Source organism: Talpa occidentalis, unplaced genomic scaffold (assembly GCF_014898055.3).
Source record: "Talpa occidentalis isolate TD23 unplaced genomic scaffold, MPIMG_talOcc4v2.1 talOcc4.10, whole genome shotgun sequence".
NCBI lineage: Eukaryota > Metazoa > Chordata > Mammalia > Eulipotyphla > Talpidae > Talpa > Talpa occidentalis.
The window spans coordinates 83,401,873-83,414,865 of record NW_023600993.1 but is presented as its reverse complement, the minus strand read 5'-3'; the positions used below and the strand labels follow the sequence as shown (position 1 = coordinate 83,414,865).

Below are 12,993 nucleotides of genomic sequence, written 5' to 3'. Positions count from 1 at the left end.
TCACTCCCATTTAACAGACACGAAAACTGAGTCCCAGAGAGGGAACAGCAACACTAACAACGCTGGGGCCCCCCACCATGTGGCTGGCAGCACGGTAAGCGCTTTACATGCGCCATTTCCTAAACCCTCACGAGGACCCCGGAGGCAGCTGACATTTCCATGTCTCAGATGCAGACACTGAGGCCCAGACCGGGCCAGACACCCCGACACGCTCCCACAGTCACAGGCTGCAGCGGGGCTACCGCCGGGTCTCGGGGGCTCCAGCCCCGCTTCCTAACCCCCCTCACCCGCACCTGCCCCTCCACTCCCCCTCACCCCCACCTGCCTCGCGGCCCCCCAAAAATTGCAGGAGTCCCCCTGAGCGCTGGCCCTGCGGCTGCACCCGCTTCTCCTTATCCCGCTGAAAGTATTTTTTGCCTCAGGAGCCCGTTGCGTGGTGCCTGGCGGGCCCCGGGCCCGGGGGTGGCGCCTCCCTCCCGGCCCGCCCGGCGCGCTCCGGGGCGGGGGCCGGCGGGTACCGCTTTAAAAATCCCGGCCTGGGCAAAACTTTGATGATAAATCAAGCGGCAGATCCCTCCGCCGCCGCCTGCTCTGGGCGGGCGGGAGGGGGTGCGGCGGCCGCGCGGCGTGGCCTTCCGCGCGAGGGAAGAGTCCCGCAGTCGGAGGCGGCCGGCCGGGCGCGCGCTCGCGGTCCGCATCCGGGGCTGGGCCGGGGCCCGCGAGGGCTGGGGCCGGGGCCGGGCCGGGCGCAGCGGGCGAGGAGCCGCGACCCGCGCCGGGCAGCCAGGCCGCGCCGGGCAGGGAACGGCGGGCGCAGGGTCTGCGGTCCCCTGAGCCCCGATGTGAGGCGGCGGCGCCCCCCGCCCGAGCGAGCACCATGGGGGCCCCGCTCGCCTTGGCGCTGGGCGCCCTCCACTCCCTGGCACTTTTCCTGCAACTCGGCGGAGCCACGCGGCCCGCCGGCCACGCGCCCTGGGACAACCACGTCTCCGGTCACGGTGAGTTGGGTCCCCGACCCCGCGGACTTCCCCGGCACAGCCCACCCCGGCTGCCCGGCTCCAACTTCGCGGTCCCCGGGCTCGAACCCGCGCCGACAGAGGCAGGAGTCCGGGCGCCCCCTGTCGGGGCCAGTGAGCCGCCCCCGCACCCTGGCCACCCTGCGGAGGAGGGAGCAGCCCGTGTGCACCCCTGAGTGTGCTCGCACACAGACACTCGGGCGAGCACACGCATCTCCAGGACCACACAGATACCCACGGCCCCGGGCACACTCGGAGCCACGTTCCCCGCTTTCTCACACTCGCAATTCATTTGCTCACGCATCTCCAGACACCTCAGACCCCTTCCTCACTCGCAGACACTCACACTGACAGCCACTACAGACCCACACATCAGGCACCAAGGCTGGGGGGCTCACACCCTGCCGACTGGCACTCAGGTGCATACACTCTGCACAACTCTTGCCCACCCGCCCACCTGCAGACACACTGGCAGATACACACAGACTTGTGAACACACTTTGCTCGCCCACCCCTCTTTGCCCATCTACCTCCCCTTTGTGGGTTTAACCCCGCAGCTGCCCTTGTCCCCTGCCTCGCCACACCTGCTCCTTAAGTTGTTGGCAGAAGTCCTGAGGGCCAGGAGACCCTGCTTCTTGAGAACTGGTAGCCCAGGGCTGCACCCACCCCTGTTGGGTGGGTGGGCCGAAGGCTTGGTGGGAGCCCCACGAAGACGCTGGAATAGTTGGGATTGTTGCTTCCAGTCAACAAGGAGGAAGGGGAAGAGGGAATGCCACGAGCTTTTGTCTGCCTCTGGGGGTGGGCACGGAACCCATGCCATCCTAATGTAGGGGCCCATCTACCTCATCCTCAGTCGGAGGACTGGAATGTGGGAGATCTCAACTCGGCCGCCGTGGGAGCCGGGAGCAAGCAAGCATTCCCAGCACTGGTTGCCTGAGTGTCGAAGCTCCTTTTAGCCCCAGAGGAGCCCAAGTTGGCAGCAGAGTTGGATTGTCTGAGGCTGACTTTTGTGGGGCCTTCCCATGCCCCCTGTGAGCCAGGCTGCCGTCATGGGGAACGGGGCATGCATGAAAATGGAGACCCTTCCTCTAGCCATCTGCCCCTGCAAGGGCTCCCTGTGTGGTGGGGAAGGCTGCAGCACCAGTGCTGGGCACTTTATGCCCAAGACCGGGGAGGAGGTTTACACAAAGGACAGAGAACCGGGTGATTTATTCTGATGGGGAAGAGTAGGGCTGGGGGGGAAAGGTGAACAGAAAGTCGGAAAAGGCTTCACTGGGGAGTGACGCATGAGTGGGATTGCTTCAGGCGGAGGGGAGCTCCCCAAACCCTTCTCAGGTTCTCTGCTTTGGGGGAACCATGCCTTATTGCCTTATCACGTTTGACAGTAACTGCTCTGTCTGTCGCTTGTTCCTGTCCCTCATGTAATTTCTACCAACCTGGCTGGTAGGCAGGAAAAGGGCTGTTTTGATCCTCAGTGTACAGATGGAGAAACCAAAGCTCAGAGAGGTCAAGGGACTTGTCCAAGGTCGCACAGTGAGTGGTTGAACTGGGACTGGCCCCAGGGTCTGTCGGACAAAGAGAGTGATTTTTCCAGGACACGTTCATCTCCCTGTCAGATTCTCTCCCATTCAAGGCAAACTGGGAATTCCTCCTTCCGCTCTCCACCTCTTGCAGCTCAGTTGCTTGGCACTGTTGAAACTTACACGAGGAGGGTTTTCCAAAGAAGAGCTTTACTGAGTCTTCCGTCCCTTCTGACAGCAGGACCCGCGGTTTACCATCATCCTGTTCCCAAGGATTTGGGTACCACTGTATCATTCCCGGGGCACTAAAAGGAAGCAGGACTTGCCCTTTGTGTGGCAGCCTCTGCCTGCCTCCTGGTGCCAGGCATGCTTAGGGCCACAGCTCAGCCGTGCCAGACCCTGGAGAGGTCCAGCTAAGGCCCAGAGGAGGGCTAGGTGGAAAGGAGACAGCTCTGACTGGGGAGCCTCGCTCCTCTTACTGATTCCCCATGTGACTCTGGGCAAGTGAGCTACCCCTCTGGGGCTCCCCATGACCCTCAAGAAACGAGGAGGCTGGACTGCTCTGCAGGGACCAGGCTGCCGCCCCCAACAATACCAGGTTCAAAGTCACCAAGTAGTGGATGCTGAGGAGCCCCCGCGGCTGCCCCTGTGTCGGGCCAAGCGCACGCCACCACAGGAAGGGTTTGGAGCCACTCACTTAATCACAAAAAGAAACTGTTATTAATGATAGTGAGACGCGGCGAATAAGTGGGTCATGTCTAATAAGCCATTTGTGTTCAGGAGGAGAATACCAATTTGATAAAAGCTGTGTGTGCTGAAAAAGCCCAGAAATTGCTGTTTAGCAGATTGGAGCCTGATCGTTGCATTATGCCAGGCTCCGCGTGGCCTGAGCTGATTCAGGAAATGTGGCCAGGTTAGGGAGGTGTCTCTGTGTCTGGGATGGGAGTGGGGGACCAGACGCGGGGGCCCACTGACCCCAACCGCCTGCTGGCTGCTCACCTCTCCAGCTCCATCTGAGCCCAGCCGCCAGGCTCACGCCGTCCGCCCCAAGGCTCGTCACAGGGAGAGCTCGCGGTCAGATGGGTCCGCAAGGACATCTGTCTCGCTTTCCGTCTCCCTGCCACCTCCACTCAGCCCACTTCACAGAGGGCTTTTTAAAGGCTTGAAGAATGAATGGGGACTGAATGGTGTGTGCCTCTTAGGGAGGCCTCGGGAATTGGGAGGCTGTGGTGTTGATGGTCAGTGTATGTGCCTAGTAGGTTCTCACTAAATGGCAGCTGTTTTGAATATTCTTTATCAGAAAGGATTAGCTCCTTGCCATGAGCACAGCAGAGGTGGGGGCACAGGAAATGGCATTTATGAAATGCCTACTGTACGCTAGGTGCTGCCAACCCCCTGCCAGTGTTAACTCACAAAGACTGACATTATTCGTGACTCACAAGTCCAGCAAGGCTGACGTTGGACATAAGAGGAAACTGAGGTTCAGAGAGGGCAAATGACGTGCCCAAGGTCACTGAGTTTGCACTGCGAGCTGGAGAACTGATCTAGAAAGAAGGTGTGTCTGGTAGCTCTGGGCCTGCCTCCTCCAGACAGCTTCAAGGCAGGCGTGTCTGACCAAACTTCCTCTGTGCAGCCCATCCAAGCACACTCCCTTCCAGCATCTCAGAAAACTGTGAAAGCAGTGGGTTCCACTAAGAGGAGTCAGTGACTCAGACGGTAACAGGACCTTGCTGGGGTAACATGCCACCTGGAAGAGACAGCTGGGCTGGGCTTCTTCTTCAATGCTCTTTCCAGGTCCCATCCAGGGCAGACGTCCAGAAGGCACGGTCTTTGCAGACCTTCTGACTTGGAATCCCTTGAGGGTATGTGTTAAAAAGCAGATCTTAGGGTCCCCCCATACCCACTGGCCAAAATGACCCATAAGCTCCCCAGACACTTCTCATGCAGCCTGGAGTTTGGGAGCCTTAAGTATTCGCCCGTACCTGATGGGACAAGGGGATGGAAACTGTGGGCTGATGGATTTTAGTTTTGCAAGCGTGGGAGAGGTCCAGTCTAGAGCCCTAAGTGGAGTCTGAGAGGAGCCCCAGGAAGCCTTATACTGCAGTAAACGTCCCTCCTCCCCCCTCTGCCTTCACACACACACACACGCACACACACACACATGCGTGCACACACACACACACACACACACACACACAACCCCCCCCCCCCAGGCCAGCACCTTCAATTATTAATATACCCCGATGCAGACAAAGATCCTGGCTTGGTCTGGCGCTTTGTCCATTGAGTGATTCACTGTCCTGAGCTTCTCTCTGTTGCCAGGAGGGAGCAGTGGGGTGCTGGGGGAGGGGCGGGGGCCGCCAGGCTATTTCGCAAACAGCCTGTGCACTGAAAAATGACTCTGGCTTTCTCGAGTTCCTTCCCGAACTGGTGGATCTTACCATCAATAAGCTGGCTAGTTTGGTGGCTGGGAGACGGAGAAAATTGAGTGCTGTCTTCCGAAGGTTATGATGTTAAAAATGTGTTTGCCGTTGTCTCGGGTGTTGGTGATTATTCTATCAATTACGCCTGTAAACACTCCGCCCTGGGCTGAGGGTTTCCCGGCCTCCTGTGGGGAATTGGCCCTCACAAGCCGTTTTCCCCAAGTCCTTCACACCAATTGGTTTTGACACCTTGCCTATCAACAGCTCCCTGGGCCTTTTCCCCAAGCACCGGGGCGGGGGTGGGGGGGTTAAGGTGGTCGGTCAGCAGGACCAGGAATTCATTCATTGCAAAGGTGACACAGGAGTGTTGTGGGTTGTGGGGAGCAAGAGGACAGGGTCAGGGGTCCAGGAAAGTGGTCCTTTCTGACCCCCCCAGCTGTTGGGGCAGGAGATGCAGCTCATTATTGACCCCCCAGGCTCAGAACCAGCCAGTGAAGCCCCTGGGATCATGTCCCTCAACCCCTCTCACAGAGGGGAAGACGGAGGCCACGGGCAAGGAGTCATTTGCTCCAAATTGCCTAGGAGGTTAGTGCTTGGCTTTTGGGATCACCTCATCCAGGTTTGTACGAACAGAAATATACAGGAGCCGTTGTTTTACCCAGTGTGATGCTGGAGTCTTAGGGGGCACCGTCTCACTGGGTTCTGACAAGAACCTTCAGCGGAGGGGACACTCCCTGCCTGGTGTATGGATGAGGAAACTGAGGTTAAAAGGGCTCCCCAAGGTCCTACGCCTCACAGTGGAGCCTAAGTTTGAAGCTGGGGATGGGTCCAGGGCCTGTGCACACACGCTGTTGACTTCCAGAGTAGAAGGGAGAGGCCCAAGGTCACCAGACACAGCCCGGAGCTGGGAGGAGCCTGGTGCCCTCCTCATTTCCACACTGGGCGTAGCAGTGGAAGTGGCTGCCTGAGACCAGGAACCTGCCTCTGTGACCTTCCAAGTCCCTCAGAGGTTGAGACAATCAAAAGGGAGTGGAGAGGCAGTAGGTGGAGCAGGCGATGACTTGGTGCCCACACGAGGGGTGGGTCTCAGCAAGAGTAGGGGATGGTGGAGGCATGAAGCAAGCCAACCTCCTGGTGCTTGGCCATGACCTTGGACTTTAGGAATGGAATCAGCTGTTGCTGGGATTGATGGCCCCTCAACCCCAGAGAGAGCTGGGCACACAGGGGCTCGTTTCCGGGCACTCCCACCCTTGTTGTAATGAGCAGGGGCTCCAGGACACGGACGGGTCCCATTCCCTGGGGCCCCAGCACCCACCACAATGCCCAGCACAGGGCGGTGGTAGGGAGAGAACAAATGGATGGTGAAGAGAACAATGCAGAGTCTCAATCCAAATTCTTAAACTTTTGCTCATTCCAAGGAATTAGTTTTGAACATGCATGTAATTTTAATTGCATAAGGAATCCATGTTTTTAGTAGAAAAACCACAAAATCGGAGTCCTTCCTCACTCCTGTTGACCACAAGGACGTTCTGGGGTGGGTAAGGGTGATTTCACCTTGCAGTGGGCAGGTCCACCCCTATGTAGGGTGCATCTGGGATGCTATAGCCCTGAGGTTAATGGGGCCCTCAGGGCATCTTCCTCTCCCAGACCCTGAGAGAAATGTTCCATCACAAGAAGGGGCAGCGTTCTCACTGGGGGAGGAAATTCATCCCTCTACCAGCTGGTGCCCCTGGCTCCTACTGTTGTAGAGAAGGGAGGTGCCTCTTGAGAAGCAGGGGGCTGCCTAATCCCCCACTTTCCTCCAAGCCGCAGAGGGGCCTCGGGGACTCACCATTCCCAGTTGAAACCTTTCTGCAAAATGCCCCCTGGCCCTCGGCAAGATTGAGTCCTACCTGTGAGATGATTTCAAACAGAACAGTCAAAGCTCTTACATTTTAATGGTTATGAATTTATTTTAATGTGAATTAGAAAAAAAATAACCAGCACATCAAAACTGTAATTTCACAGATATGATTGTTTGGGATGAGACTAACGGGGGATATTAAAAATAGTGGGTTAGGTTATAGAAAAGCAGGAAGGATGCAGCAGCACGGGGGTGCAGAGCACCTCGTGTGGGGGTGACTGGCCTTGGGGGCACCCTGGCTCACAGGCCATCTCCTCCCACCTCATGCTCTGGGCTCCTCACACGGGGCGCTGCTGCCTGGCAGGGGCTGCTGCCGTCACCGGGAGCGTGATCATTCATTCCTTCATCCATTCACAGCCATCAGTTGAACGACTGCCATGCACCAGGCTCTTTTAGCCACTGGGGACGTATCAGTGAAGAAGACAGATAAGGTTCTTGCTCAGACAACTAAAGCTATAAAAATATAGAAGTATAAATTATGATAAGAGATGAGAAGCAGGGATGGCATTCAGCCCCGAGAAGAGCACTTGTTCAGGAGGCAGTGAAGGTGCCCAGTGGTGAGCTCCACGTCTCAGAAAGTATGCAAGGTGGACCCGACCAGTTTTAGCTGGAGATATTATAAAGGGGACTCCACCTTTTTTCTCCAAATAGCAGAGACGAGTGAAGTGGGCAGAGAAGTCAGAACACAGCAAATGTTCATGAAGATCTGGCACACAGCAATCTGGGGACGGGCCCATGTAGGCAGAGCACCAAGCCCCTAAGGTGCCTGGTCCCATGGCTGACATGGCAGGTGGGGGCCTCCGCTGTCCCCCGCCTTGAGGGAGGGGCAGGGACGCCTCTGCAACTCCCACTCTGAGTTAAAGTGGGAGAGTTGGGGTGGGGGAAGAGGATCCCCTTCCCTTCCCCTTCCTCTACCTGAATGAGTGACTTGGCAGGGCCCTGCCTCTCTCGGGACCTCAGTTTCCCCACCTGAACAATGGTGAGCTCACCTAAGCTCTAAGCCTCTAGAATTCTTGCATCTGTCTCCTCCCACACCCTGTCTTTTGTCCTGTAGCAGGCAGGAGGGGTCCTTCCAGTACTCCTAGATGGACAGGTCTGAGCAAGGAACCCTCTCAGCTCCAGCTCTCGCCTTCCAGATGCTCCCAGGCCTCTCAGCCTAGCTTCCCAGGGGCACCATCTTGCACCAAGGTGGGGTTGGCCCAGTGCGTGGTGCTTCCCTCTCCATGATTTTTTAGGTCCTTGAACGAGAACACTCTCTCATTCCTCCGCATTTAGTCCTCACAACCCGCCTGAGGAGGGCGCTCCCATTTCACAGACAAGGAGGCTGAGGCTTAGCAGGAGGTGACTTGCCTGAGGACACACAGATGTTCCACGGAAAAACCAGGCTTGGACCCAGCTGTGGAGTAGCGGAGCTGGAGTCTTGACCGCTCACCTGTCCTGCTCCTGGCTGCCACAGCGGGTGTGGGTGGCACACGCTTTGTTCCATAGCAGCGCCCTGGCTTCATCAGATTCTCTCGGGGTCCATGATGCAGAGTGCTAAGGTCGCCTGGGTCTGGCTGAAAGAATAGCTGAGGGTCTCAGCTCCTGGATCCAAGTCCATCGCTGTCAGAGGGGAATCATAGGACTCTAGGGGCATGCGTGTGACTCTGTGTCCTGCCTGGGTATCCCTCCAGGGCTGGTGATTTTTCCACATGTGTGTCTAGGGTGACTGTGTTTGGGTGTTCGATCATGTGGGCAGGATCTTGGGTAGCTCTCTAATGTCCTGGCCTAAGGTGCCAGCTGGTATCCTTTGCCCCATCATATCCCTGCTTCAGTGCCAGCCTCCCTCCTGCAAGACAGTGCCCCGGGGAAGCTAGGCTGAGAGGCCTGGGAGCATCTGGAAGGTTAGAGCTGTAGCTGGGAGGGTTCCTTGCTCACACCTATCAATCTAGGGGTATTGGAAGTGGCCGTCTGTGGGCAGCGCTGTGCCTGCCTGTCTCTCAGCACCCTTCACTGGATCGTCCTCTCCCTGGTCTGTCTTTCCAGATCGCTCACTGTCCCTTCTTCTTTTGCTCTCTTTATCTTTGTCTTTTGATCGCTCCGGCTTTCTTTGTCCCTTTCTCTGTGTCAGCTGTATCCATCTCCCCTCCTGGGTCCTCCCTTTCTGTCTGTAAACACTCACACACTCCTCTCTCCTGATGACATCTCAGGATCGCACAGAGCAGCACCCAAGAAACGGCAGGTGAATGAATGAAGTGAATAAATGAATGACCAAATGGTAATGCCACAAGGGACACTGGAGCTTGTCTAGACTCGTGGTTCCTAATTTTTTTGAAAGTTGCAAACCTACTGTGAATCTGATGAAAACTAGATCATTTACTCGGGAAAAGGCCTCATTGCCTTGCCCCAGGTCGCCCCCTGTCAGAGGGTTTGCAGAAACCTAAGAAGCCCAGCGGTGGCTCTCAGGGGAGGTGGCCTTCATTTCACCAGGGAGGAAACTGAGGCCAGACAGCCTTCAGGACTGGTCCCGGGACGCAGGGCAAGTGTGCGCAGAGCTGGTGTGGATCTGAGTCTTTCCCTCCCCCACTGCTCTCCCAGGTCACCCGGGAGGCCTGCGGAAGCAGCTTTCTTCTTTTTTCCCAGCAAGCCTCTGAGTGTCTTCAGGGGTGGGTCTGGCGGAGAGATGTGGAGGACAGTAAGCCAGAAATGAGTGCCGTGCGTCCAGAGGAGGCCCCAGGAGGTTCCCAGTGTCCGGCAGTCAGGGAAGACTTCCTGGGGGAAGGGGCCTCCCCCGGGTCCTGTCCAAGCGAGGACTCCGAGGGGACACCAGAAGCCAGCACAAGCCTCGCCTGGCTGCCTGGGTCTGGCCGGGGTTGCTTTTCCAAATGAGCGGTGTCTGCATGTCTGGAGAAGCAGGCTGCAGAGCTTGCTCCTGATCCTCAGCACAGGGACAGCCCTGGAAGTTTCCCCAATGGGGAAGGCCTAGAGTGGCTGATCTCTGGATACTGTAGTGGAAAGAGGGGCTGCAGCAGGACTTGGAGGAAGGAAAGGGGCAAAGGGGAAGGGCTGAGCTTGTCGGTTCATTGGATGCCGGGTGACTGCAGTGTTCAAGGGGTGAGGGAAATGTGGGCTCTGAAGGAAAGGGGAATTGGGTATGTACGTGCTGACGCAAGCCTGTGTGTGCGCATGCCTGTGTCTGCATTTTTGCACACATGCCTGTGTGTGTGCATTTTTGCACGCATGTCTGTGTGTGTGCATGCCTGTGTGTGTGCACATCTGTGTGCGTGCATACCTCTGTGTGTGCGCACATGCACTGGCTTCCTGTTTGGTCCCTGAATACACCAAGCACTCTTCCTCCTCACTTTTCCCAAGCCATTTCCTCTACCTGGCAGGCTCTCTCCTTCATGCTGCATGCTCCAGCCCAGGGAGGCCCATGACCTGCTGAGAGAGCCTTACCATGATCACCCCAGCAGGCACCCTGGCATCAATGTGCCATCTTCAGAGGAGGAAACTGAGGCATGCTGGGCCTGGTGCCCACACCTCATTCACGGCAAGGTAGCAGAGCCCCAACTTTGTTCCCTGCCCCTCCCCCACCTGCCTGGCATTGTCTCTTGGGGTTGGAGGTCTTGGCTAAAACCTCTTTTTCACAGCCCTCACTCAGGCTTGGTTCCTGGCTGAAGGCAGTAAGACTGGAGCAGCCGGTAGGGTGTCTGTTTTGCTTTGTGAGGTTTTAAAAAAATCGTTTCCGGCCTCGGAGGCGGCAGCAATTACGGCCAGCTCGCTGGGGAGCTGTTTGCCGCCTGTCATCGGCCCCAGGAAAGGGTCCCTAATGGAGGCCTGGCAGCCAGAGCACATGGTAGTGGAAATAGCACTCAAAACAAAGCCACGCTAATGGTCTCCCTGCAGCCAGAGGAGGGGTGCGAGGGCAGGCTGGCTGATAGCTGATGGTAAGGCCTGTGGGGCAGGGGCCCTGAGACACGCCAGCTGGTCTCCTTATGCCCCCAGCAAGCCCCCGGAGTGGTCCCGAACTCCAGTGAGGTGCTGGGAGCTCCCAGCCCTCATCCAGGCTCTGCAACTTTCTGTTAAATCCCCTCCTAGGCAGAGGGAATAGTAAGAAGAAAGCCCTGGAGTGGGGCAGAACTCTTTCAGAACCCCTGCTTCTAGACTAGTCCTGTGATTGTAAAGGCCAGACTGAGCTCAGCCAGTCTTCTAGGTGAGGAATTAGGGGGTGGGAGCCTTGGGGAGGCAGGAGCTGGAGCAAGAGGCATCACCATCTTGGTAGTGCTCCCTGGAGCTCACTGTGCTAGTCTTACAGGAATTGATCCCTTTGAGGCCCTTTGCATGATTCCCTTTTCACAGGTGAGGAGACAGAGGCTGAGATTTGCCCACCACAGGAAACACAGTCGATGTCCGAATCTGGGGCAGCCTGATTCCCATGAGAGCCCACAAGGCACTGCAGCCATCTCGGATTTCCCAAACACCACTAGGCAAGGGCACTCTGTCCCCAGGGGGCTTGGTCCTGGTGGTAGAGGGCAGCCTGGCCACGCTGACCTCTGCTCTGCCCACTGGACACCTGCAAGAAGTGCTGCTCTACAGCACCCCTGGGGTCTGCCTCCGTCTCCCCTCCTGTTAGTCTGGGCAGCTGGCCTTTGGGTGCCCTTGCCTCTGGCTCTCCCTTTCTGCTCGGTCCCTCTCGGGCCTGGCCCCTGCCTCTACCCTGGCCTCTTCCCCACATCTCTCACGCTTTTTCTCCTCAGTGGGTCTTGGCCTGCTCCTTTGTGGGGATCTGGGACAACTGGCCCAGATGATGAACCTCCCTTTGCTCCCTGCCCTTGACGGGCAGCAGGAATAAACACTGCTTTAGGGTCAGACTCTCGGGCTCAAATCCTGGCCCCGCCAACCTCTCTGAGCCTCATTAGCAATCGGTGTGGCAGGTGCAGCCCCCAGCTTTGCACATGAGGAGGAGGGGACATGGGATCTGCACAGACCTCAGGGTGACCATCTCCCCCAGGGCCCTGGCTCCCTGCACGTTCCCACACATGCCTCGCTCCTTCCCAAATGCTTTTGCTCCCTGTGGCCCAGACTTGTGGGAAAGGGAGGCGGGAATTCCACTGGGGAAACCTCAGCTCCCACAATCCTGCAAGTGCCAGAATATTTTCACTCTCCTTAAATCTCCCTAGATTTGTAATTCCGCTCCTGTCTCCTTCAATATGTGCAGGTGGCCTGGTAAGGCTCCCTGCCCCAGTCTCACGTGCCAGCACCAGCTGCCAGGCTGTGTCAGGGCCACCTGGCTGGGGACCTGACCAGTACCCACCCGCTCTGTGCCTCAGTTTCCTCATTTGTATGAAGAGGAGAATGATAGTGGCTACTTCCCAGATTGTTTTGGGAATTCAGTGAGATGTTTTATTTTATTAAAGAAACACCTCTATAAAAGGAATGAAATCTGATCTGTGCTTGAATGTGAATGAACCTTGGAAACATTATGCTCAGTGAAAAACGCCAGTCCCCAAAGACCACATATTATATGATTCCATTTATATGAAATATCCAGAGTAGGCAAATCCATAGAAACAGAACACTGATTGGTGGTTGCCACGATGAGGGGTAGGGGGTGCAGAGTGAGCGCTTCATGGGTACCAGTGTCTCCTTTTGGGCTGATGAAAATGTTTTGGGACTAGATCCAGTTGGTAGTTGTGCAACATTGTGGATGCATTAAATGCCATTAAATTGTTCCATTTAAATGGCTAATTTATGATATGTGAATTTTACTTCATTTAAAACAAACTATATAAATAAAAAGGAACCCCCTCTCTAACACACTCCGTGCCAGGCAGTCCGCTTTGTGAATGGCAATGCATTTCATCCTCAGCAACCCTAAGAGGCAGCTGGTGTTACCCCATTTTACAGGTGAGGAAACTGAGCACTGTGTCATCAGAGACTGAGCTCATAGTAGGTACTCGACAGTGTTAACTACTGTTATTGGCTGGGGCAGCCCCCCCGCCCCTTAGCCCAGGGTGGGAGAGGGGGTGTGCCCGTGTGTGCTGAAAATGCAGCCGTGAGTGGAAGTACCAGGCAATAGTGGGTGTTGAGGTCTGTGTCCTGCACCCTGAAACAGGCTTTTCACCTGCATTAGCTCCTTGAATCCCCCAAAC

At 56.6% G+C, this 12,993-nt stretch overlaps 1 protein-coding gene across 1 annotated transcript in view; it reads left to right on the top strand.

Annotated features, from left to right (window-relative positions):
• Positions 1 to 877: 877 nt before the first annotated feature.
• Positions 878 to 12,993, top strand: part of VSTM2L (V-set and transmembrane domain containing 2 like) — a 31,346-nt gene continuing 19,230 nt past the window's right edge. The window contains exon 1 of the mRNA XM_037495310.1: positions 878 to 998. Coding sequence (XP_037351207.1) covers positions 878 to 998 — 121 coding nt within the window. The remainder of the gene's footprint in view (positions 999 to 12,993) is intronic.